Source organism: Onychomys torridus, chromosome 17 (assembly GCF_903995425.1).
Source record: "Onychomys torridus chromosome 17, mOncTor1.1, whole genome shotgun sequence".
Taxonomy (NCBI): Eukaryota; Metazoa; Chordata; class Mammalia; order Rodentia; family Cricetidae; genus Onychomys; species Onychomys torridus.
The window spans coordinates 373,129-397,266 of NC_050459.1; the positions used below are offsets into that span (position 1 = coordinate 373,129).

At 48.1% G+C, this 24,138-nt stretch overlaps 1 protein-coding gene across 1 annotated transcript in view; it reads left to right on the plus strand.

The window, feature by feature from the left end:
- Nucleotides 1-4,398: 4,398 nt before the first annotated feature.
- The window catches only part of Arhgef18 (Rho/Rac guanine nucleotide exchange factor 18), a 95,869-nt gene continuing 76,129 nt past the window's right edge, over nucleotides 4,399-24,138 (plus strand). The window contains 4 exon segments of the mRNA XM_036166482.1: nucleotides 4,399-4,510; nucleotides 10,309-10,433; nucleotides 22,077-22,339; nucleotides 23,713-23,863. Coding sequence (XP_036022375.1) covers nucleotides 4,420-4,510; nucleotides 10,309-10,433; nucleotides 22,077-22,339; nucleotides 23,713-23,863 — 630 coding nt within the window. The 5' untranslated portion in view covers nucleotides 4,399-4,419.

Below are 24,138 nucleotides of genomic sequence, written 5' to 3' on the forward strand. Positions count from 1 at the left end.
CTTGACACAAAGTGCCTTTCCCTGCTGAGCCAACTCACCAGCCCTGGGTTGTTGATTTTTAAGGCATTTTATTTTTTATTTATGTGGGGGGTGGGAGCACATGAGTACAAAGTGCCCTTGGGAGCCGGAAAAGGAAGTTGGAGTCTCTGGAGCTGCAGTTACAGGTGGTTGTAAGCTATCTGATGATGATGCTAGGAAATCACACTCAGATCCTCTGGGAGAGCAGTGCATGTGCAGAAGCATGCGCGCGCGCACACGCACACGCACACGCACACACACACACACACACACGCACGCACGCACACGCACACGCACACGCACGGAGGTCAGGAACAACTTCTGGGATTCAGTTCTTTCCTTCCACTGTGTGGGTTCCAGTGGTCCTCGGGTTTGAGGGCAAGAGCCATCCTGCCATCTCTTGTTTTGTCTTTTTGAAACAGTCTTTTCATGTCTGAGGCTAGATGAGGCTGGCCTCACACTCCTCCTGTTCCTCCTGCCTCAGTCTCCCAAGTGCTGAGATTGCAGCCATGCACCACCATTTACTGTCCTATTTTATTACTGACGATAGTTGCTGACCTCTGACTATGTCTAATTGATAAATTGAACTTTATCCAATGGGTATACAGGTATAGGAAAAGTTTGTTTGGTGTAGGTATCGCCGTGGTTTCAGGCAGCCACATAGGACATTAGAATGAACCTGGCGGACCGGATGATACTCTGTTGGTAAAGGGAATCAGCTCTCAAGAGTCACCAATAATGAATGCATCAGTGTCAAATTAAGACATTAATAAGAAATGAATTAAGTAAGAAATTAACTCAAGCACTCCCCTTTGGAGTAATTTTACCGAGAGGTCAGATTTGAATTCTCTACTTCTCTCTACTTATGGCTTCCGTGTCACCTGACTTCGCTGTGTGAGTCTGAGTCCATGCCTGACAGTCTGTGCTGTCTTGTGAATCTGTCCCATGTCTATGTACGTTCCTAACAAAGTGCTTTGTTCTGTATTTATTGAACCACACAGAAAGTACCACATAGGGAAGGAATGAGGGATAGTTTACAGAAACAGTTTAGATTTTAGAAGGGATTAAGTCCACTGGGCAGTGGTGGCATACACCTTTAGTCCCAGCACTCTGGAGGCAGAGGCAGGTGGATCTCTTAGTTCGCAGCCAGCCTGGTCTACAGAGTGAGTTTCAGGACAGCCAGGGTTACACAGAGAAACCCTTGTCTGGGGCAGGGGTGGGAGGGTCAAAAAACCACTACCAACAACAACAACAAAAGGGGGGAGGGGGCAGAAGGTTAAGTCACCAACTCCAACTGACTCAGATAACAAACACATCTGTAAACAGACCAGCCTGTGTTGCACCCTCATTTAAGGTGAATATTTGTCTTAGAAAGTTTCTTTCTACCTGTTCGCTGTTGTAAACAAGCCATCACATATGGGCGGCATGGACCAGAGTCTGGTCATTTGCAGAGAGCCTTTGGGTCCCCAAAGGTGCCGGTCTCTCCTTGCTCCTTTCCCTCTCCATCCCTGGCCTCCCTCCCTCCCTCCCTTCCTCCCTCCCTTCCTCCTCCTTCCATCCCCTCCCTTCCTTCTACTTCCCTTCCCAGGGAGAGAAGACGGTGGTCACATAGGATGCAGAGAAGACCAGGGAAAGACCTTGGAGACATTTAGGCCCTGGAGAGGGAGGGAGGAATTCAGTCTCTGGTTTGGTCTCAGGGAAGGGACAGGAACATAGATAGTCCCGGGTTTATGACTATGGTGGTGGAAAATCATATGCCCATAACCGTTCTGGGACTTGCTTCAGTACCTTATTTCCTGAGTCTCATAAACTGTTCAACAATGTATTATGTGTGTGAGACGAGTTTGCCCTAATGTGGTCTCCCGAGAGTGTCCTGAACCATGTGGGCCGAGCTAGGGGTTGGTCAGAACGAAGGCGAATGTGGGGCCTCTACCACCAGGGGGCAGCACCAGCATGGCCAAGAGCAAGCTTTCATGCACCTGCACAAGGGCGTTGCAAAGGCTTTCGAAACCACCTATTCCGTTTGTTTGTTTGCTTGTGTGTTTGTTTATTTTTCTATTTTATTATTTTTGTTATCATATAAATAAATGGAGTGAACTGTGAACTGTGAACTTTTCCAACATACATGTCATACTTTTTCTCCTGCTCAACCCCTGCCTCCCTCCAAATAGTCCCCATTTCTGCTTCTATTATTTTATATGCAGCTATTATTTTATATGTAGACACATGCCAATAACTTTTGATTTCCTCCACTCCCTTGCTTTAGACTCTCACCCCATGCTATTCTTCTCCCCCCTCCCCCCTCCCCTCTCTTCCCCCCCTCCCCCTCCCTCCTCCCTCCCCCCCCTCCCCCCTCCCTCTCCTCCCCCCCCCCCTCTCTTTCTCCCTCTCCCTCTCCTTCTCCCTCTCTTTCTCATAGTTTCATGTAGCCCAGGCTGGCCTCAAACTCTGTGTAACCTCTCTTTGTATTTTCATGTCCTACATACATACAAGCATACATGTATACTGAACTCTAGACTGCATACATGAAAGAAAACATGCAACATTTCTCTTCCAGAGTCCACTGTGTTTCAACAGTGACCTTCACTTCTCCACCTACTGTCCTATGAATGTTCCAATTTCATTCTTCTCAGCTGAATAAAATTTTCAGTCCATGTTAGCCTTGAACTTTTGATGTTCCTGCCTCCCCTCCTGAATGCTGAGAGTCCAGGTGCATATACAGCCACACGTGGCTCCACCGTGATGGTCAGATGTTGGTCCACCAAACAAGCTGAGACTCAAGACTTACACTTGATCCACGCCTGGTGGTGCACACCTGTCTTCCCAGTTGTGAGGAGGTGGAGGCAGAAGTCAGGAGGATTAGGAGTTCAAGGTCATCCTCAGCTACACAACAATTTTAATCAACCTGGGATACTTGAGATCTTGTCCTAAGAAAGTCAAAACTAGGGCTGGGGATGTGGCTCAGTAGGTAGGGGACTTGCCTAGCATGAAGGAGGCCCCAGGTGCTCTCCATAGCACGGGCATATACCAGGCATGCTGGCGTACCTCTGTCATCTCAGGAAGGTCAGGAGTTCAAGGTCGTCCTCGACTACACAGTGAATTCCAGGTCAGTCTGGGTTACTTGAGGTCTTATCTAAACAGAAAACAAATAAACAACCACAAAACCCACATTCCGCTCATATACAAATCCCTACCCTATAATGCACACAGGCAAATATGTAAACAGCTGTAAGTGTGGACACACATAACACTGATTGAACAAAGGGTACCGTGAGATGATGAGGAAGGGCATGGGTCACGAGAGAGGACATAAAGCTAACTCTTTCTTCTGGGCTCAACTCTGACGTGGTTTTTATGTTTCATGTGGTAAATAAGTGCATGGAGATGTCATTGATAGTGAGAGCATAAAATTGCAAGTAAAGCCACAGCTTCGAAGTCACTGTTGTTCACAGGAGTTCCCTGAGACGTGCCAAATGTGGCACAGGGTAGGTGCTGGGTTTAGTGGCTTCCTTAAACCAGCTGTGTGGTCTTCTTGTGTGTGAGTTGATTAGAAGGAAGTGGGCTTTTGTTTCAAAACAATTAACACATTTTTAAAAACTAACAAGGGCTACAGCGATGACTCAGCAGGGGAAGTCCTGGCTTTGCGAGTGTGAGGCCTTGCATTTGGGCCCCAGAACCCACGCCAAGAAAGCTGAGCATTGTGGGCAGCACTTACAACGCCAGCTCTGGGGAGTCAGAGACAGGCAGACCACTAGGACACGCTAGCCAGCCAGTGTGTAACGGGAGAGCTCCAGGCCAATAAGAGACTGTCTCAAACATAGTTATGAACATTGCTCTTCAGGAATGATGCTGAGGTTGACCTCTGACCTTCAAGTGAATATTCAGGTACACAAACTTGTACACATGTATACCATACACAAAACTCACATTTAAACACATAATCACAAAACCAAATGTGTGTGTGTATACATTCTCTATGTAATAGAGAATATTCATATTGTCTATGTAAATAAATAATTGCCCTGTCAAACATACAAGTTGCACATGAGCACAGAAACACAGACAGACAGACAGACAGACACGGCCAAGCTCTCAGGATTCAGGGTGAGCTTATTTTCCCTCAGTTCAGTCTTGTTCAGTCAGGGTAAGCACCCCCTGGGTCTGGGCTGCAGGACATGGAGAGACACTGGGCCCTGCCTTGCCTGTAGCCCCAGGATCTGCCCCTCTCCACTGCTCCAAAGGCCTGCTCTCCTCCTCCAGCCCAGGCTCCCATCAGCTGATGTCTCTGGCAGGCCTTGGCGGCAGTCTCCGCCCCTCTTGCTGGCAGCCCGGTTCTGGCAGGGATTCCCAGTCTAAGCTTCAGCTCCCTCAGGGCCGAGCTGGACACACTACTCTACTCGCATGCATGAGGTGCCCATGGCTGACTCTGCGCTCAACCACTCCTGGCCAGCTCTCTCCAAGCTGTGGCTGAAGAGATGGGCCTTTAAGCGAGGTAAGGAGGCAAGCAGTGGACCATTACCCAGGAAGAAACCCTTAAACCACTGGTTTACCTCAGTCTTCACGGGAGTTTTTTTCTTAGTTGGTGTAGAGGTTTTGTCCAAGTCAGCCTCAGAGACCATGACCCCCAAATTTGCCCAGAGCTCCAAGGACTGTCATGAACATTGGGGCTCCTTTTCTTAGAGGAAATGTCTCCTCAAGGCTCTGTGAGAAATTTACAGCAGGAAAATCCACCACATCACCAGCCGATGAGCTCCCTTTGGGGAGCTTGGTAACTTAATGTGGGATCCTAGCGCCATTGGTTCCTGGACCCATGATAGGACAACTGAATCAGCAAGGCACCCATTTTAAATGGGGGCATTTAAGGGGCCTGGGGACATAGCTCAGTTAGTTGGGTGCTGCCTAGCTTGTGGAAAGCCCTGGGTTCCATCCCCACCCAGTATGCTGGTGCATGGCGGTCATCCTAGCACAGAGGATCAAGAATTTCAAGTCATCCTCAGCTACATAGTCGAGTTCAAGGCCAGCAGGGACTCCAAGAGATTATGTCTCAAGAAAGAAGAGAGAAAAGAAGAAGATTTTAGATTCTAAAGCATGTACCTCCCTCAGGTATGCACACTGATTCGAGCATGCACACACACACACACACACACACACACACACACACACACACACACACACACACGTTCTCGTTCATTCTAGGGTAACCAGGGCCTTGGTTTAACTATGTAAGGATTTGCATGAACACATGAGCACTCTTTTTGTTTTGGTTGTTGTTGTTTTTTGTTTTTCCAGACAGGGTTTCTGTAACTTTGGAGCCTGTCCTGGAACTCACTTTGTAGCCTAGGCTGGCCTCGAACTCACAGAGATCTGCCTGCCTCTGCCTCCCGAGTGCTGGGATTAAAGGCATGCGCCACCACCGCCCGGCACATGAGTACTCCTTATGAAGACATCCTTCCCTGCCTTCTCCTTCCTCCCTTCCAGCCCTTTAAGACAGCATCTCATGCAAGCCAGGCTGTCCTCAAATTCACTGTGTAGTCAAGGATGGTCTTGAATTCCTGATCCTTCTGCCTCTACCTCCCTAGTGTTGAGATGACAGGCATGCATGATTACACCACTGCTGTGAAACATTAGGCGTGGAGCCCAGAGCTCTAGTCATGCCAGGCAAGAGCTACCCACTGAGCTACCCTTGAAGATAATCAATGGTTTCTGGGTCACGGAGGTGGGGGAACCGTGTGATAGGAAACGGCCAGGCTCTCACGGCACCGTCGGTTTTCTGGCCTTCCATGCCTCCACCTATCCATAGCTGCTCCCCTGGTCAGACCTCTGTCTATCCTGGCCACCCTTGCCACCTTCAGGAACCGGATCCTGTTCAGAGTATTCACGACACGGGGAATGGGATACATGAGGCCACACCAGCTCATCCACCTCACACTCTCTCTTTGAAGGTCAGTCATGTGTCAGGTGCCGTGCTAGGACTGGAAAGCAGGTGGAGGCACCAGGAGACCCAGAGTCTGTGACTGAGGGAGTGGGTGGCCTGGGAACTGGGGTGCAGTCAAAGGATAGTCAAGAGGGAAGTTTCTGCCCATTTTTTGACCCTGACTGAGGTTGGGCTCTGAGAGGCTGAGCAAGTGTGTGTGTCAGAAGAGCTGAAATCTGAAAACCAACTCAGTTCTGGCTGCCTTTGTGATGGGTTCTGATCATTAAGCAGAGCTACCCAGGCGGGCAGCCCCAGAGCCTGGGGAGGGCACCAAATCCATTTAGAGTGGCAACCGTGGAGAATTAGTTCCCAGGGCATAGATCACTAAGGCGCCCTCCTGTGGCCTGGTCTTGGATCCTGGCTGTCCAGTACACCCCATTTTGGGGTCCAGGCAGGTTGAGATTATGATTTGTAGGCCGGCAGGTGGGGGAGTGAACTGTAAGCACTGACAGAGACTGTTACACCCTTTTATGGCTGAGGCCACAGGGGCTGGTGGGGGAGGAGGATGCTGCCCTGGGCCTGAACCTAGGCTGGGAGGCGGCTCATTAGAGAAAAACCAGGGCCTCAGTCCCTTCCCTGCTCAAGCCAGGTCTCCTCTAGCTTTGTCAGCCATGGTGACCCTTTACCCTGTTTCCCTGGTCTTTAGTCCTAAAGTACAGGGGGGAAGACTTGACATTGTGTGTGTGTGTGTGTGTGTGTGTGTGTGTGTGTGTGTGTGTGTGTGTGCGTGTGTGTGTGTGAGAGAGAGAGAGAGAGACAGACAGACAGACAGACAGAGACAGAAAGAGACAGAGACAGGGAGAGAGACAGGGAGAGACAGAGAGAGAGAGAATACATGCTTGGACCTCTGTCCACCTGTCTCCCCTACCCTCAAAGCAATTAATTACAAGCATTCATGGCCACATGTGAATGTTTACACAGATGCTAGAGTTTGGAATTCTGATCCTCATACTCAGCTCTTACCCCAGCACCAAGGAGAGCTTTTCCTTACCTCTTTAAAACGCTGTAACTGACTGTCCTGGTCCCTCATAGAATCTCCAAGGAAAACAATGAGGCTGGACTGGAGAACCAGGCAAAGTTGAGACATGACTGAGACCTGCTGTGCTCCCCCAGGTCAGAGGGACTCTCTGCCCTCTCCCCTCTCTGCCCTCTCCCCTCTCTGCCCTCTCCCCTCTCTGCCCTCTCCCCTCAACTGCTCCAGTAACCCTTCTGGTCATAATTTTTTCACTCATTTTGCGGTCAGTGAAAATATAGTGTTCTGTGCCTGCCCTGTGTCCCTTTCTGCATGGCCTCTCTGCCTCAGTTCTGCCCTCTTCCATCCCTAGCCCTCCCAGCCCTGCACACTGCCATCTCCTGAACGTGTATCTGTGCACTATCCCATCCTTTCTCCATCTCGCTGATCCACCCACCCACCAACTACCCATCCATCTGTCCAAGCATCCTTCTGTCCATCTCTCCATCCTTCCTTCAACTCATCCCTCCAGTCATCCTTACATCCATCTATCCTTTCTTTCTTTCCTCCATACAACCAGCCATCTGACTATCTAACCATTCAGGCAATCACCTAACTGTCTGCCATCCAGCCATTCACTCATCTTCTGTCTGACTAACCAGCCAGCCAAGCCTACAGTCTAGCCAGCTAGAAATCCGCGGTATCACTACCCAACCTCCCGGCCACTCTTCTAATCGTCTGTCTGTCTATCAGCCAACAATGCATAAACCATCCATTCATCCATCTATTTACACATCCATCAACCATTTGCGTATCCATCTATCCAACCCTACTCCTCTTTTCCCCGTTCATCCATCCATTTAAGAATCTACTTATCTTTCCATCCATCAGCCATCTATTCATCCACTTATAGACCAGTCAAACTACCCACCCAGTCATCTATTACCTATTCAGTCATTCACATATCCTTCCATTCATTCATCTGCCTATCTATCCATTCATCAGCAAGTTTATAGGCTCCCAACCCGGCAGACTAGCCTGGCCAATTGTGACATATTCTCTCTCTCTCTCTCTCTCTCTCTCTCTCTCTCTCTCTCTCTCTCTCTCTGTGTGTGTGTGTGTGTGTGTGTGTGTGTGTATGTGTTTTGGGTTGAGGTGTCATGTATCATGTTCATGTGAGTGTGGAGGCCAGAGATTGATATCAGACATCTTCCTTGATCTCTTCCTGCTTCACTTTTTAATTTTCTTGGATTTTATTTATTTTTATGTGTAGGAGTGTTTGCCTGATTGTATGTCTGTGTACCATGTGTGTGCAGTTCCCACACAGGCCAGAAGAGGGCATTATATTTCCTGGGACTGCAGTTACAGACAGTTGTTTAGCTGTCATGTGGGTTCTGGGAATTGAACCCAGGTCTTCTAGATGATCAGCCAGGGCTCTTAACCTCTGCACCATCTTTCTACCTTAGTTTTTGACACATGGTCTCTCATTGAACCAAGAGCTCAGTGTTTCTGCTAGGCTGGCCAACAAGCTTGGAGAATCTGACTGTCTCCACTGCCCCAGTGCTGGGATGACAGACATGTGCCTCTGCACCTGGGCATGTGTGCTGGGCATCCAAATGCAGGTCCTTACACTTGCATGGCACTGTACTGACTAAGCCATCTGCCCCAGCCTGAACCCTTATTTGAACTCGAAATACCTACATTGGTCCCGCTCTGCCTTGTGCAGGTTTTGTGTGACTCTGGTGATGTCAATATGCTTCTCTTAGTCTGTTTCCTGCTCTATAAAGTGAGGTGTCATAGAGATGTCGTGAGAACAGAAGAGTACAGTGAGCTCGTCACTGGCTTAGGCATCGAGGCAGTGATCAGTCCACCAGGATGAGAGCTTAGCCTGTGAGGCTGAGATCAGCACTCACTCTGACAGCAAGATCATAGGATGGGTGATGCCTAAATGGACTCAGCCTATGACACTGGGATTGGTACCCAACCGGACAACAGGATGAGGCATGTTGTATGACCAAGACCATGGCTCTGTCATGAGACCAGGATAGAGTTTGTTCTTGTGATGCCAAGACAATGGCTTAGTATGTAATCCCAGGATGGGGTCTCAGTCCATGACATTTTGAGTCAATGCTAAACTTGACAGCAGAATGAAGCACGCTATGTGATGCCAAGATTGTGGCTTTGTCTTGGGCACCAGGGTGGGACTTAACCTGTGTTAACTATCAACCTGACAGACTCTGGAATCACCTGGGAAATGCGTATCTGGGCACACTTGTGAGGGATGATCTTGGTTGGATTAATTGATGTTGGAAGACCCAGCCTAAGAGTAGGCAGCACCATTGCCTGGGCTTCGGGGCTGAGCACAAGCATCCACTGCTCTCTGCCTCTAGCCCAGCTGCCTTGCTGACATTTGAACAGTGAGCTGACGTGAACCCTTCTCTCCCTTAAGTGGCTTTCTCAGGACATTTCACCACAGCATCTGAAAAAGAAACTATTGTCATCTGTGATACCAGGGTCAGGGGAGGTACATCTGTGACACCAAGATCATGACACAGAATGAGAGATTAGCATACAACACCAAGATTAGGCTCAATCTATGACAGAAGGGTGAGGCACAGTGTATAACACCAAGATCGTGGCTCGGAATAGGCAGGATGAGGGCTCAGTCTGTAACACTGGCATCAGTGCTCAATCCTACACCATCTATACAATGAGGACTTTTTTTTTTTTTTTTTTTTTTTTTTGCCAGAATCAGTTTCATCATGAATCCACTCAGGTTCCTAGGAATAAACAGTTCATCGGGAAAGAACTGCATCTGTGGTTGACTAGAAATGTCTGCCACAGGCAAAGGTTAGGGAAGAGGTGGTATGCTGGCTCTAAGGCTATGCAAAGATCTTTTCCACCTCAGATTTCCTACCACCTCAGTTATCTCAGTCACTTGTCTCGTTGCCATGATAATACACCTGACCATGGCACCTTAAGAAAGAAGGGTTTACTCTGGCTCACAGTTTCACGGTGCAGCCCAGCACAGTGGAGAAGGCATATTGGCAGAAGCATGAGGTGGCTGGTCACATTGCAACTGCAGTCACGAAGTAGAGCAGTGAATGCTGGTGCTCGGCTCACGTTCTCATTTTTGTTAGTCCATGGCCACAGCCTGCTGAATGGTGCCACCCAGTGTGGGCAGGTCTTCCTGTCTCAGCCTAATTAAGATCACCTATCACAGGCATGCCTAGAAGCTTGTCAAGTTGACAAGCAATATTAACCACCCTACTGTTGTCCAGGGCAAGCAGTGTTGGATACAGAATCCATCTTCCTCTGTCTTCCTGATTTAGTCCTGACCCCTTTATCTCCCCTTTCTCTACAGGCTCTGAGCCCAAGCCATGTGCCCAGCCCTTGGACTCTGGAGGTGCAGCCTTGGCCACCAAGGCTAGCCGTGGACCCTGGAGACCTGAGAATCCAGATTTCTTCTCTACCATGGAGGATGATCAGGCAGGTACCAGGCGGCTGAGATGGGTAGGTGCTGATGGCCATGCTGGCAGCAAGCACAATTCATTTAGTGCCATATTTTACTAGGCACCTGTGAGACACTACTTCACAGAGCTCCCTGGGCTTGTCTGGGGCTGGGGTCTTGACAGTGGTCCCCATGACAAGCCCCAGCATGCTACTTAAGAAAAACAGCACTAGGGTAGGGATGAGGTGTGTAGCAGGGTAATCCTAAGAGTGAAGAGACCAAGGAGTAACATCAGGAATACAATTCCACTGCAGCTCTGCAGGGACAGACAGGCAAATGGCGACTGTTGATTCTAAAGGTGTTTGTCTGGGATGATGTATTAGTCCCTTTTCCATTAATACAACAAAATACCTGAGTCAAGGTGCACTATGAAGGGGGGTACTCGTGTTTTCAAAAGCACACTTCTTCTGTGAGTGTGTGCATGTGCTTGTGTGTGCACATAAGCAGAGGAAAACGTCAGCTATCAGTACCCAGATGGCATCTATGTTGTTGTCTGAGACAGCATCTCTCACTCGCCCAGAACTCACCAGCTAATGTAGGGAGCAGAAAAGTTGGGATGGAGCATTCTGGGATCTTGGGTGGAGAAACTACAACAGCCATCCCCCAGTCTCAGCATGTGTGTCATATAGGGTGGGACAGAGAGGTGGTTATTCTGGACAGCTGGACAAGGCATGGGTTGCTACACACAGACAGACCAAGAAGCAGGGTTTATGGTGTGCAGCTGATCTGAGAGACAGATTTAGCTAATCTCAATAGGAACAGTCTCTGTAGGGAGCAGTCTTCAGATCAGAAACTTCCAGGGGAGAAAATAAGCTAAGATGGTCATTTCCTGTACATGCTGAGAATATTCTCACTTGGTCCCCCAAGGAAGACCTTGCCATGCCTCCGAAGCTGAAGCTATGGGGTCCTTGACATGGTGGCACCTTTGTCAAGAGCACACACTGACTCTTGCAAGGCTTTCTCTGCTTCCTACACTGCTTGGTGGGAGGACACCAGCTTAGATGTAGGGGAAGGAGGGAGGTGGGTCTGGAAAGAGGTGGGGGTAAATATGATTATTGTACAAATTCCCAAATAACTAATAAAAAAAACTGAAAAAAAAATAAAACTAAGTCAGTCCCAGCCAAAACCAAAAAAATCGGAGTTCCTGTGGCTCATTGGTAGGTTTAGCTTCCCACTGCTATGATGAGATACCTGAGATAGACAGTCTTATAGACAGAGAGTATTTATTTTGGCTCACGGCCCTAGAGGTTTCAGTCCAGGACCCAGCAGCCCCCTTGCCAGAAGTGCAAGCAAACCACTGGTGTCACGAATGAGCCGAAATCAGAAAGAGAAACTGAGGGAAAGCCACACTGTCCCTTCTTGGAGCATTTCTGCAGTGACTAAAACCCTGCTACCAAAAGTTCCACCACCAAATAGCGCCACCTTGACGATCAAGCTGTTAGCACACAGACCCCTGCAGGAGAATCCTCATATTTAGACTGTAGCAAGTTGTAACGTCAGTCATGCCAGGTCCTGTGTGGGAAGGAAAGACTGCATCTCAAAAATAGGAAGCCAGAGCGGCTGCAGTATGTCACAATCAGTAAAGTGCTTGTCTTGTAAGCATGAGGACCTGAGTTTCATTCCCAGAACCCACAGTAGATGAGTAAATAAATAAAGCAGGGTGTGAGCTAGTGAGATGCTTCAGTGGGCAAAGGTGCTTTCTACCAAGTTGATGACCTGCGTTTGATCCCCAGGACCCACAAGGTAGGAGAGAACTGACTCCTACAGGTTGTCTTCTGACCTCCACACCTGCACCATGATAAACTTCACACACACACACACACACACACACACACACACACACACACACACATTAATTAATGTACAGCCCATCAGGAAAAGGCTCTTACCCCCATCCTGATGACCTGATGGTCAATCGCCAGAATCTGTGTAGTGGAAGGAGAGAACTGACTCCCACAGGTTGCCCTCTGACCTCCACCCATGGGCCACGGCACCACGGCATTGGGAGAAGGGATGCTGAGACTATCTCAGCATTGGAGCTTTAGTGGGGGGTGTGGAGACAGGTGGACCCCATGTCTCCCTGGCCAGCCAAGGCTACTTGTTGAGCTCTGGCCAGTGAAAGATGAGGCCTCAAAATTAACGAAGTGAAGCTCCTGAGGTGCTACATCCCAGGTTGTCCTCTGGCTTCCACACATACACGTGTGCACACATGTACCTACACACACACACACACACACACACACACACACACAACTGGAACCAGAGAGCCTGGGGTTCTATAGTCCCTTCCTAAGGAACATTCCCAATTGTCTCAATGACCTCCCACTGAGGATACACTTTTTTTTTTGAGACAGGATCTCACTATGTATCCTTGACTGGCTTAGCACCCACTGTATGGACAAGACTGGTCTCTGACTCACAAAGATCTGCCGCCTAGATCTGCCTCCCTAGTGTTTGGCACAGGACCCACTTCTTAAAGGCTCAACCACCAACCAATAGTGCCACCCTGGGGACCAAGTTTCTAATATATGATCCCTGTGGACATGAACCACATCCAAGCCACAGTGGCTCTAAGGCTGCGTATTACCACCTCAGCTGTCAGTGTATGTGGGTCATTCCAGAGGATGCAGTTCAGGCATAGGACCCATAGCTGGCACTCCCCCAGCAAAGGGCACCTGGGAGCTTGTCTTAGATTCATTTCCTCTTGCTATGATAAAATAGTCTGACAAACACCACTTAAGGAAGAATGTAGTTGGAAGTTTTCCAGCATCCCAGCCAGCTGGCGGTCAGGACAAATCTCTCCCACTCGCACGCCCCAAGTAAACACACAGAGGCTTATATTAATTATAACCGATCAGCCACTAGCTCAGGCTTATTACTGACTAGCTCTTATACTTAAATTAATCCATAGTTCTTATCTATGTTTAGCCACACAGCTTGATACCTTTTCTCAGTTCTGCCTTGCTTCCTCTGTGTCTGGCCAGTGACTCCTGATTCAGCCTTCTTCTTCCCAGAATTCTTCTTGTCTGCTTATCCTGCCTATACTTCCTGCCTGTCCACTGGCCAATCAGCATTTTATTTATCAACCAATCAGAGCAACACATATTCACAGCATATAGAAAGACCTCTCACAGCAGAAGAGAGAGTTTAATTGGGCTTACATTTCAAGAGCACATTCCATCATGGCAGGGCTGTCAGTGCATCAGGAGCTTGAAGCAGTCACACTCAGGGAAGGGGAGCAATAAGAGCTGGTGCTCAGCCTCTTTCCACCTGTACAGTCTGGGAGCAGTCCCATCCACAGTTAAGATGGGTCTCCCAGGCTCAATTAACCCAACCAAATCAGTCCATCAATATCACACCCCTTCCCTCTGAGGCTCAGGGACACCTCATAAGGGGAAGCAGGAACATTGATTGTAAGGACCAGAAGTAATGGATATCTACAACAGAATAGTGCCTGTATGACAGGGTCACTGCACACATCAACTCATAGTGGCACAAGACCCACATAAGATGAAGCCAGCCAAAACCCCAGTATGGATTGCGGAGGGCTGACAAAGACCCACACGCAGCTTAGAAGCTATTAGAAGCAACTGATGGCTGCTGGAAGGAGAGTCAGTTTTCTTCAGTGATATACTCTATAGGCTAACTCAGTTGATAGAGCATGAGACTCTTAATCTCAGGGTTGTGGGTTCGTGCCCCAGGTTGGGCACCACTTGAATCATGAACCAAAAGGGTGTATATAAGAATATATGGGTTGGGGATTTAGCTCAGTGGTAGAGCGCTGGCCTAGCAAGCACAATGCCCTGGGTTTGATCCTCAGCTCAATATATATATATATATATATATATATATATATATATATATATATATATGTATATGTATATGTATATGTATGTATATATACATATATATACATATATACACACACACATACACACACACACACACACACACACACACACATATATATATATATATATTAATGGGTGCGATGGGAATACAGACTCATGGATTCAGGATAAGGTAGATCCAGTTGCAGAGTCCTTCCGCTTTGTCCAGGAAAGATGGGAATTGACACATGCTGCTACACACTGCCTGACTTAGTTTCCACAACCTGAGAGAGCATAACATGCCCACCCCCCTGCCCTTTTAAGAGGTCACATAGGCAGACAAGAAGCACTGCCTCTATCAGGCCAGGTAGCCCAAGGTCATAGGCAGAGCAAATATGCACTACAGCCTGTGGTCTGGTAGATGGTCACGTACCCATGAACAGGCAACAGGAGTAAGTTGAGTGGGTAGAGGGAGCACATTAAATTGGAAGAAAAGAGTAATGGTGAGGATAGAGGACGAACTGGAGAGAAGAGGTTGGAGAATAGATTTGACCAAAACACATTGTCTACATTTATGAGATCCCTAAACAAAAAAATTAATTTTTAGAAAAGATAATCCCTTACAAGCATGTTGAGAGGCCCATCTCCCCGATGATTCTGAAATTGTCAGGTTGGTAGTTAATACTGCCTATCACAGTGGTGTGTGGCAATGTCTAGTAAACTAAGGAGGGCTAGGTGTAATTGTCACGCTAGAAATCACCTGGGAAGAGAGTCTCAGTAGACTGCCTCTACTGGGCTGGCCTGTGGGCATGTCTGTGGAGGAATCATCTCATGAGTTAACTGATGGGTTGGAGAGATGGCTGAATTCGGTTCCCTCACATCCTGTGCTCCCAGCTGCCTGTAACTATAGCGACAGGGGATCTGATCTAATGCCCTCTTCTGCCTTCCATGGGTACCCACACACCCAATACACACACACACACACACACACACACACACACACACACACACACACCCATAACGTATACACACACACACACACACCATACACACACACACCCCATACGTACACACACACACACACACACACCCATAATGTGCACACATGCATACACACACACACACACACACACACACACACACACACTTCCAGCACTCAGGAGACAGAAACAAGTGGATCAGGCCAACCTGGAACTAACTATAGAGCTAATTCTAGGACAGCCAGGCTACACATGAATCCCTGTCTGAACAAACAAAGTTAACAGTGTGGGAAGTCCCAGTCCACTATCGGTGGCACTATTCCCATGGGTCTGTATAAGAATGAAGAAATGGTGTTAGCAGGAAGCAAGCAAGCAAGCAGGCATTCATTCATTCCCCTCTGCTCTCAACCATGGATAGGATGTCATTGACTCTGCAGCTGTGATGGACTGGGACCTGGAGCCGTGAGCGCAAACAAACCCTTTCTCCACTCAGTTATTTGGTTGGGATGTTTTATCACGGAGATAGAAATAAAGCTAGGACAGTCTGTTATGACTAAACAATACAGTTGTTTGTCTGTCTACTCCCTTCATTTGTACAAGGGGAACACAGAGACCCAAGAACTGGCCCACATGTCAGAGACACCAGAAGAAATTAGTTTGGTTCCAAGACTAGAGGGTAAGACTCTGATCCCTCAGGGCCTCTCCACATCCCTCTGCTCTGGGTTGCCTACCCCAACCAATCATCTTCCTTTCCTCCTGCATCCATCTTATCTGGAGTGAGTGTGTGTGTGTGTGTGTGTGTTTGTGTGTGTGTGTGTGTGTGTGTAGACAAGAAGACAACCTTATCTATAATAGGTGTCATCACCTTTTTTTTTTTTCCTTTCTGACAACCAAATTGTAAAACCTGAAGTAGAACTGAGCATAGTGGTACAAGCCTCTTAATTCCCACTTAGGAAGCTGAATAAGAGGATCAAGAGTTCAAGGCCATGCCAGGATACCTATGTGAGATCTTGTCTCAAAAAATAAAAAACAGGAGCTGAAGAGATGGCTCAGTGGTTAAGGCTGCTTTTCCAAAATGCAAGTTCAATTCCCAGCACCATTAGGGTGATTAACAACCCTCTGCAAGTCCAGTTCCAGGGGATCATATGCCCTCTTCTGGCCTCCACCTGCACAAGGCAAAACACCCATACATATAAAATATTTTTAAAACAAAAATTAATTTAATTTAATTAAAACCTGAAATATAAAAATAGCCATATTTTTCTTGAATTAATTGAGGGCTTGCACTGAAGGAAGTAAACTCAGGAACCCAAGCAGGAGCTGAAGCAGAGACCATGGAAGACTGCTGCTTCCTGGCTCACCCTCATTGCTTTCTTATACAGATCAGCCCCATGTGCCTGGGAATGGTGCTGCCCACAGTGGGCTGGTCCCTCTCACACCAGTCAGTCAAGACAATCTCTCACAGGCACGACTGCAGGCCATTCTTCTCTGGGCAATCCCTCAACTGACGCTCCCTCTTCCAAGGTGACTCTAGGTTGTATCAAGTTGGCAATGATAACCAGGACACTTGTTTTTTTGTTTCTCCTCATTTCAATGTGTCTGCTCTGCCTAGACAACAGTGCCATCCCCAGTAAGCTGGGTCTTCCCCCATCAACTTAAGAAAATCCTCTAGACATGCCCACAAGCCAGCCCAGTTCCTCACTGAGGCTCTCTCCCCAGATGATTCTTAAAACTAATCATCACAAACCTGTCTTAAAAGAAAGAAAAAATAAGAATGCTGGGCTGTAGGTCAGTGGGAGAGCCATACTAGCAGGCCACACTCTAGGTTCAACCTCAGCACCAAAACAGAACAAGCTAAGTGCACCTATCCAGAACTAGTTGGGATTACTTTTCTTTATTTGTTCTAGTGTATGTGCGTGTGCATGTGTGTATGTGCATGTACGTGTATGTGTGCATGTGTGTGTTGGTGTTTGTTGGTGTGTGCATGTGTGTGTGTGTGTGTGTGTGTGTGTGTGTGTGTACATGTGTTGGTGTCTGTAGGCCCAAGTTTGATGACAGGTGTCTTCCTCAATCCCTTGTAACCTTATACATTGAGGCAGGACATCTCACTGAACCTAGGGCTCACCATTTCTGTTAGCCTGTTTCTGCCCTCTCCCCATACTGGGATTATAGAGGGATGTAGCACAAATCTTAATTGGTCTTAATAATAAAAATTCAGAGTCAGATATAGGGGTAAATGCTGAAAGATTGGAGAGACACAAGAGCAAGCCACAGCTACCACCTCTTACGTCACCAACTCCTCAGCCTTAAAGAGAGTGAGCTGCTGTCTCTTCCTGCCTTATATTCCTCTCTCTGCCATATCACTTCCTTGATGGCTATCTAGAGATCCTTGCCCCTGCCCTTCCCAGTTGATGAGGTGACAGAATTTTTTTATTTTTATGTGTTGGGAATCAAATTCAGGTTTTCATGATTACTGAGAGCACACTTTACCACTGGGGCTGTCTCCCCAAACCTGATTATGGACTTTTCCAGGTTGTTCATATTTGTGTATACCTAATGAAATAATATCTCATGTTTAGTTAATACACATGGCCTGAAGGTATTTAATATGCTGCTTTGCATCTCTGCATTTGTGTGTGTGTGGGGGGGACTTTTAAATTAATCCTATATGCGTGGAGGTTTGTGCACTTGAGTGCAGTAACCACAGAGGCCAACAGAGGGCAGCAGATAACCTAGAGCTGGAGTCCTAGGCTACTGTGTGTGCATTATGTGCAGTTGTGTTCCAGCAGCATATGGGTGGTAGACACAGAACTCAGGTCTTCTGCAACAGCAATGCTTGCTTTTAACTGCTGAGCCACCTCTCTAGCCTCTGTTTTATTTTGGTCTTCATTTTTTAACTATATTTTTTATTTATTTTGTTCCAATGCCACAGCACTTGTGGTTCTCAGGGACCTAACTCAGGTTGTCAGGCTAGGCAGCAAATACTTTAACCTGCTGAACCATTTTTCTGGTTCAACAAAATGCCTATCACTGCATTTTGCTTGTGACCTGTCACGTGTGGAATTTTCCACTTGCTTTAGCATTTCAGGACAACTTCTTTTGGAGCCTTCAGACTTGGGTTTGCAGATTAAGAATCTTCAGTATTGGTTGCTATTTGTTGAAACTCAGACACTTGGTTGTATGGCAAAATAGGAGCAGAGACACTGTATAGTTGAATTTGTTTGAGTGAGCTATCTCTTTCTAAAAGCTAATGGGATAAGTAACTATTTACATTTTTTTTGTTTTGTTTTGTTTTTGTTTTTTCGAGACAGGGTTTCTCTGTAGCTTTGAAGCCTGTCCTGGACTAACTCTGTAGACCAGGCTGGCCTCGAACTCACAGAGATCCACCTGCCTCTGCCTCCCGAGTGCTGGGATTACAGGCATGTGCCACCACCTCCCGGCCTCTATTCACATTAAAAACAAAAAACAACAACTATCTATGATTTGAGAAATGGAGACAGGAGAATCTCAAGTTTCAAGCTAGTCTGTGCCACATGATAAGAACTTTCTTTTAAAAAACACCCAAGAATTAGAGGTGTGGCATGTGACTCAGAGGTAGAGGGACAGCCTACCAGTTCCCTAGTGAGGACTAGACTGTGGTTTGAGCTGTATGTGGTAGCACAAGGGAAGCTTGGGATGTTTTGCCTCTATTTTGGACTGAGCAGAAATTTAGTGTGGGAGCGGGGAGGGTGGTGGGCAAGGTGAGGGGGGCATAACCCAAGGCTCCCTGGGTCTGGGGAGCAGGCATAGAGATTTCCTAGATCCTCTTGCAAGGTGTCAGGCCTGGAACCCAGTGTTTAATTAAGTCTCTGGGAAGGCCCCCATCTTCTCTCGCCCAGGGAAACAAGTCTGAAAAAGTGTTCCAGCTTCCAGGCAAAGGAGGGGTAGGGCTTTCCCTTCTTCTAGTGTGCCTGCTGGCTAGAAGCTGGGACAGGCTGTGCTTTAGAGTCCCAGAACCCTCCTCCCCAGCTCTGGCCTGGCTCCCACCTCTGCCTAGGATGAGAGAGGCCAGACACTGGAAAAGGCAGGAGCCCAGCACCAGCCCAGAGCCCATCCTGACGTGTTTATATTTCCGGGAAGATGAAAAGCAGAGACACAAGGAAACCTTGTGGGGAAGCAATGGGGAAAGAGACAGGAGTCCATGCGAGGTTGTCCAGGCTTCAGGAACAGGAATAGAGCAATCCAGGAGGTGGGTGAGATCTGAAAGGAGACTGCAGCCCAAGTCTCAGGAAAGCAAGGGCAAGGTCACTGTGGTTCAGGTCGGCTACACTGTGGTCATTTAGAAAGAGGCTGACTGAAAGTCGGATGTGGTATTTAAAGGTGGGAGGAGTGGGCTGGGGAGAGAGCTGTTTTTAAAGCACTTGCTGTGCAAACACGAGTTCAGGTCCCCGGCACCCACATTAAAAAGCCAGGCATGGTGGTGTATGTCTAAAACTCCAGCACTTGGGATGTGGATAGAGACAGAGCGATCACAGGGTTCGCTGCCCAACCAGCCTAGCCCAATCCATGAGCTCTAGTTCTGTGACAGACCCTGTGTCACCAAAACATAGGGTGGAGAGTGAACCCAAACGTGCATGTGCACGCACATGCATGTACGCACGTATGCACGCATGTGAGCATGCACAGGGCTAGGCATTCAATCTCTAGTCTTCCATAAAGCTTAAACAGAGAACTACTTTAAGAGGTAGCAATATTGCTTCTGGATATATGTGTAAAAGAACTGAAAGTAGGGGTTGGTGATTTAGCTCAGTGGTTAGTGCAAGCACTAGGCCCTGGGTTCGGTCCTCAGCTCAAAAAAACAAAAAACAGAAAAAACTGAAAGTAGGCCCAGCAAGATGGCTCAGCAGGTAGGGGAGCGGGGAGCTTGCCACCAACCGCTGGTGACCTGAGTTCCATTCCCAGGACTCTAGTGGTAGAAGGAGAAAGCAGATTCCTACAAGCTGTCCTCTGATGGAGAAGCACAGAAACAAACAAGCAGACAAGTAAATAAATGTGAAAAATAATGATAAGATATTTGAAAGTCGAGCCAGTTGGGGTACTGCATGGCTGTAAACCCAGCACAAGTGCCACGGCCGAGGTTCACAAGTTCCAGGCCAATGAGTTTCTCATTAACCAGAGGAGTCCCGGAAAGCAAAACAAACAAAACAAACAAAAAACACTGAAAGCAGATCGTGAACAGAGATCTGTATGAGCCTGTCCTTGGCAACTCCCCACAAGAGCCAAAAGACAAAGAAAACGTCGTCTGGGCTAGAGAGAGGACTCACTGTAAAGGGCTTGTTGTGTGAAAGTGAGGACCTGAGTTCAGTACCAGGGACCCACAATTAACAGAACAGCCTGGCCGGCACACCTTTAGTCTCAGCACTCGGGAGGCAGAGGCAGACGGATCTCTGTGAGTTCAAGACCAGCCTGGTCTACAGAGTGAGTTCCAGGACAGCCAGGGCTAAAAAACCAAAAACAAACCAACCAACAAACAAAACCAGAACAGCCTGAGGAGTGGCACAAGCTGTAATCCTAGTGGAGGAGACAGACAAAGCTCACTGGCCAGCCAGCATGGGCAAACGGGTGGTTTCAGGCCTCTGACAGACCTTGTCTCAAAAACCAAAGTGGATGGTTATTTTTGATTGTCTAATTGACACAGTGTAAAAGCATGTGCAAACAGAATCTTCCTAAAGGATTGTCTACACTGGGCTAGCCTGGGCATGTCTGAGGGGCTTTTGGTGATTTGCTCAACTGACTGGCACCATTCCCTACAACCTAGAACTACGAACCTGAAGTTGACTTAGACAGAGAATTTTATTACAACAACAGGAAATGAAACTAAGACCGGAGGAAGGGTACCCAGGGTTGACCCCCTGACCTTTACATGCACATACATATGTACACTGTACCTCCACAGACAGAAACACACACAGGAGTGAAATGTGGCCGATGAATACAGCGGTCCTGGCTAAGAAGCATAGAGATCCAGCGTGGAAACCTTTTGGGGAAATGAAACCTTGAATCCTAGGCTAGGCATATGTCTTAGCCACTGCCCTATTGCTGTGAAAAGACACCGTGACCATGACAACTCATGAAAAACACACTTAATTGGAGGCTTGTTTACGGTTTCAGAGGCTTAGTGCGTGATCATCATGGCGGCGAGAACGCCAGCAGGCGTTATAAGCAGAGAGAGACTCCGGGCTCATTCGAAAACTCAAAGCCCACCCCCAGTGACACACTTCCTCCAATAAGGCCACACCTCCTGATCCTTTTAATCCTTTCAATTAGCGCCACTCCCTGGTGACTAAGCAGATGAGCCTATGGGGACCATTCTTCATGATCCACTCCCCATCGGTTGATAGTCATATTCAAAATGTATTTAGTCTAACTTCAAAAGTCCCCATAGTCTAGCACAGTCTCAACACTGTTGAAAAGTCTAAAGTTCAAAGTCTCTTCTGAGACTCAAGTCAGTCTCTTAACTGTAACCCCCTGTAAAAATCAAAGCCATCTGTAAAATCAACACCAAAAAGCAGACCACAGCTTCCAACATGCAATGGCACAGAATAGACATTACCATTCCAAAAGGAAGAAAGGGAGCACAGTGAGGAAACACTGTGCCAAAGCAAGGCTAAAAACCAAAATTCAGACCACCATAGCATACCACTAGAGAGATGAGTTCCCAATGGACAAGAGGAAGATAAGCCCATCTGCGTGCTGAGGAGTGGGGACTTGAGTCCAGGAGGACCTTACCTCTGTTACCTCTTGACCAACAGCCTCTTTTCCCAACCTACAGGAAGATGGTTTTCCAAGGCACCTCAGCGAGAGCACAGAAGACCTCAGCCTGGATATGGAAGCCCTTCAGGGCAGTGAATACCTCCGAGATCTGGGCTTAGGAGCCCCTTCTGACCACCATCAGTCCGAAGTGGCTATGGATCCTGAGACCCCCAGAAAAGAAGCCAGAAGAGGGCCCCTCTGCTCAAGCTATGCAGGAGATCCAGTCCTGCCTCAGAGACGCAGCTGGGAGAGGCCTCGGAGTTGCTCAGAGGGCTGTCGAAGGTCAGCCCCATCCCCCCCACCCACCACTGCCTACCTTCCCGGAGGCCACAGCCAGTTCTCAGGACATATTGCTGTCCAGCCTGGTACTCAGCTGTGTGGCTTTCACTGAGGAGATGTAGACAAACATCTCTTCACTCCAGATAGGGCACCGGTGACAGGCCAAAGAAATGATCCCATTCAGGTCCAGCTCAGAGAACCAACTTCACTGGAGTTACTTACAAGAGTCTGGGTGAGGGATTACTTACATGAGTGTAGATAACTCAAAATCGGCCACACCATGAATGTCAGCTCTGACTCAAAGCTGCTGGGCTGGCACTCCCTGAATAGTTCAGGCAGCTCCACCAGAGTCTCTTCTCGCCCGTCGGTGGTGGTGCATGCCTTTAATCCCAGCACTCGGGAGGCAGAGCCAGGCGGATCTCTGTGAGTTCGAGGCCAGCCTGGGCTACCAAGGAGTTCCAGGAAAAGGTGCAAAGCTACACAGAGAAACCCTGTCTCAAAAAACCAAAAAAAAAAAAAAAAAAAAAAAAAGAGTCTCTTCTTCCCCAGCAAGTGTGTGAACTCCTCATACAACTTGTCAGGTTCTTGAGCTCCCTTGTGAGTTTCTGAGGGTTCCCCTTCCCTCCCAAGGGGAAGTTTCGATTGGGAAGAAGCATGTGTGAGCCTGTATGTGCAGGTTCCTGCACTTACAAACACACAACATAGGTCCAGCAATGTGCCTGTGCTGCTAGAGGCAGACCAAAGATGTGTTCTCAAGTGAGCACATACAAACACACACGTGTGTCCACATAGACTCCACTTGCTTCACACTCACCCTGTTAAGCCCATGCCTGATGGCCTGTAAGTGGTAGAATGTCTACACAAAATTTGCCCCCCCCCACCTGCATGCTACAGACTCATGTGAGATGAAAACACAGATGAGTGCTCATCTCCTGCCACCCTGTAGCAGGATCAAAAGGAGGGGGACTTTGGTCACCACCACCCTGCACTGGTGTGCCTCAACTCCTCCCAAGGGGGCTCAGGTGCAGCTTAATGGTAAAGTGCTTGCCTGGCATGCGTGAGGACCTGGGCTCCACCCACAGTATTGAAAGTGTAGGGGGCGGGGAAGGAAGCTGGGAAGAGAGAAGGAGTGAGAGAAGGAGGAAGAAAGGAAAGTATCATAGAAAAAGAGAAAGGGGTGAGGGAATCTCCCTGAAGATGCAGACTCTTCTGGCATTGGGAGGTGTGAAGGCCTCTGTGTGCCCTGCCCCTCTCCCAGACCACAGTGGTGGTGGGGGGACACCACATCCCTGTGAATTCCCTCCTGCCCCTGGGTACCTAAGGCATGGCCAGATGGATACCCAGCTCTAACACTTCCTTATCTGCTCTTCCCCCAGGCTCAGCCTTGATGCCTCCACAGTGGACGAAGGAACCAGTCTCCCCCGGACTCTCGCTAGCCTTGCTCTGAATCTGTCTGGAGAGGGGCAGAAGACTTGGACCCAAGTATGCTTACCTGACAGTGAGACCCCAGCAGAACCCTCAAGCAAGGTGGGCAGGACCTGCACCAACCCCACCAGTGGGCACCCTCTGGGCTGTGATGTCAGTGTGAAGGGCGGGAAGGAACGCCTCCCCCATAGGTATCAGGAGCCACTGATCGTGGTGAGGGCAGGAAAGAGGGGTCTCCCTAATTTAGCCCATGGCTGGGACATCTCTGGGCCCTGAGATATTATTTGCAAGAGTGTGTGTGTGTGTGTGTGTGTGTAACACAATACCATAGACTACACATATTGGATTGTTTTAGTTTATGAGTCTAGAAGTCAAGG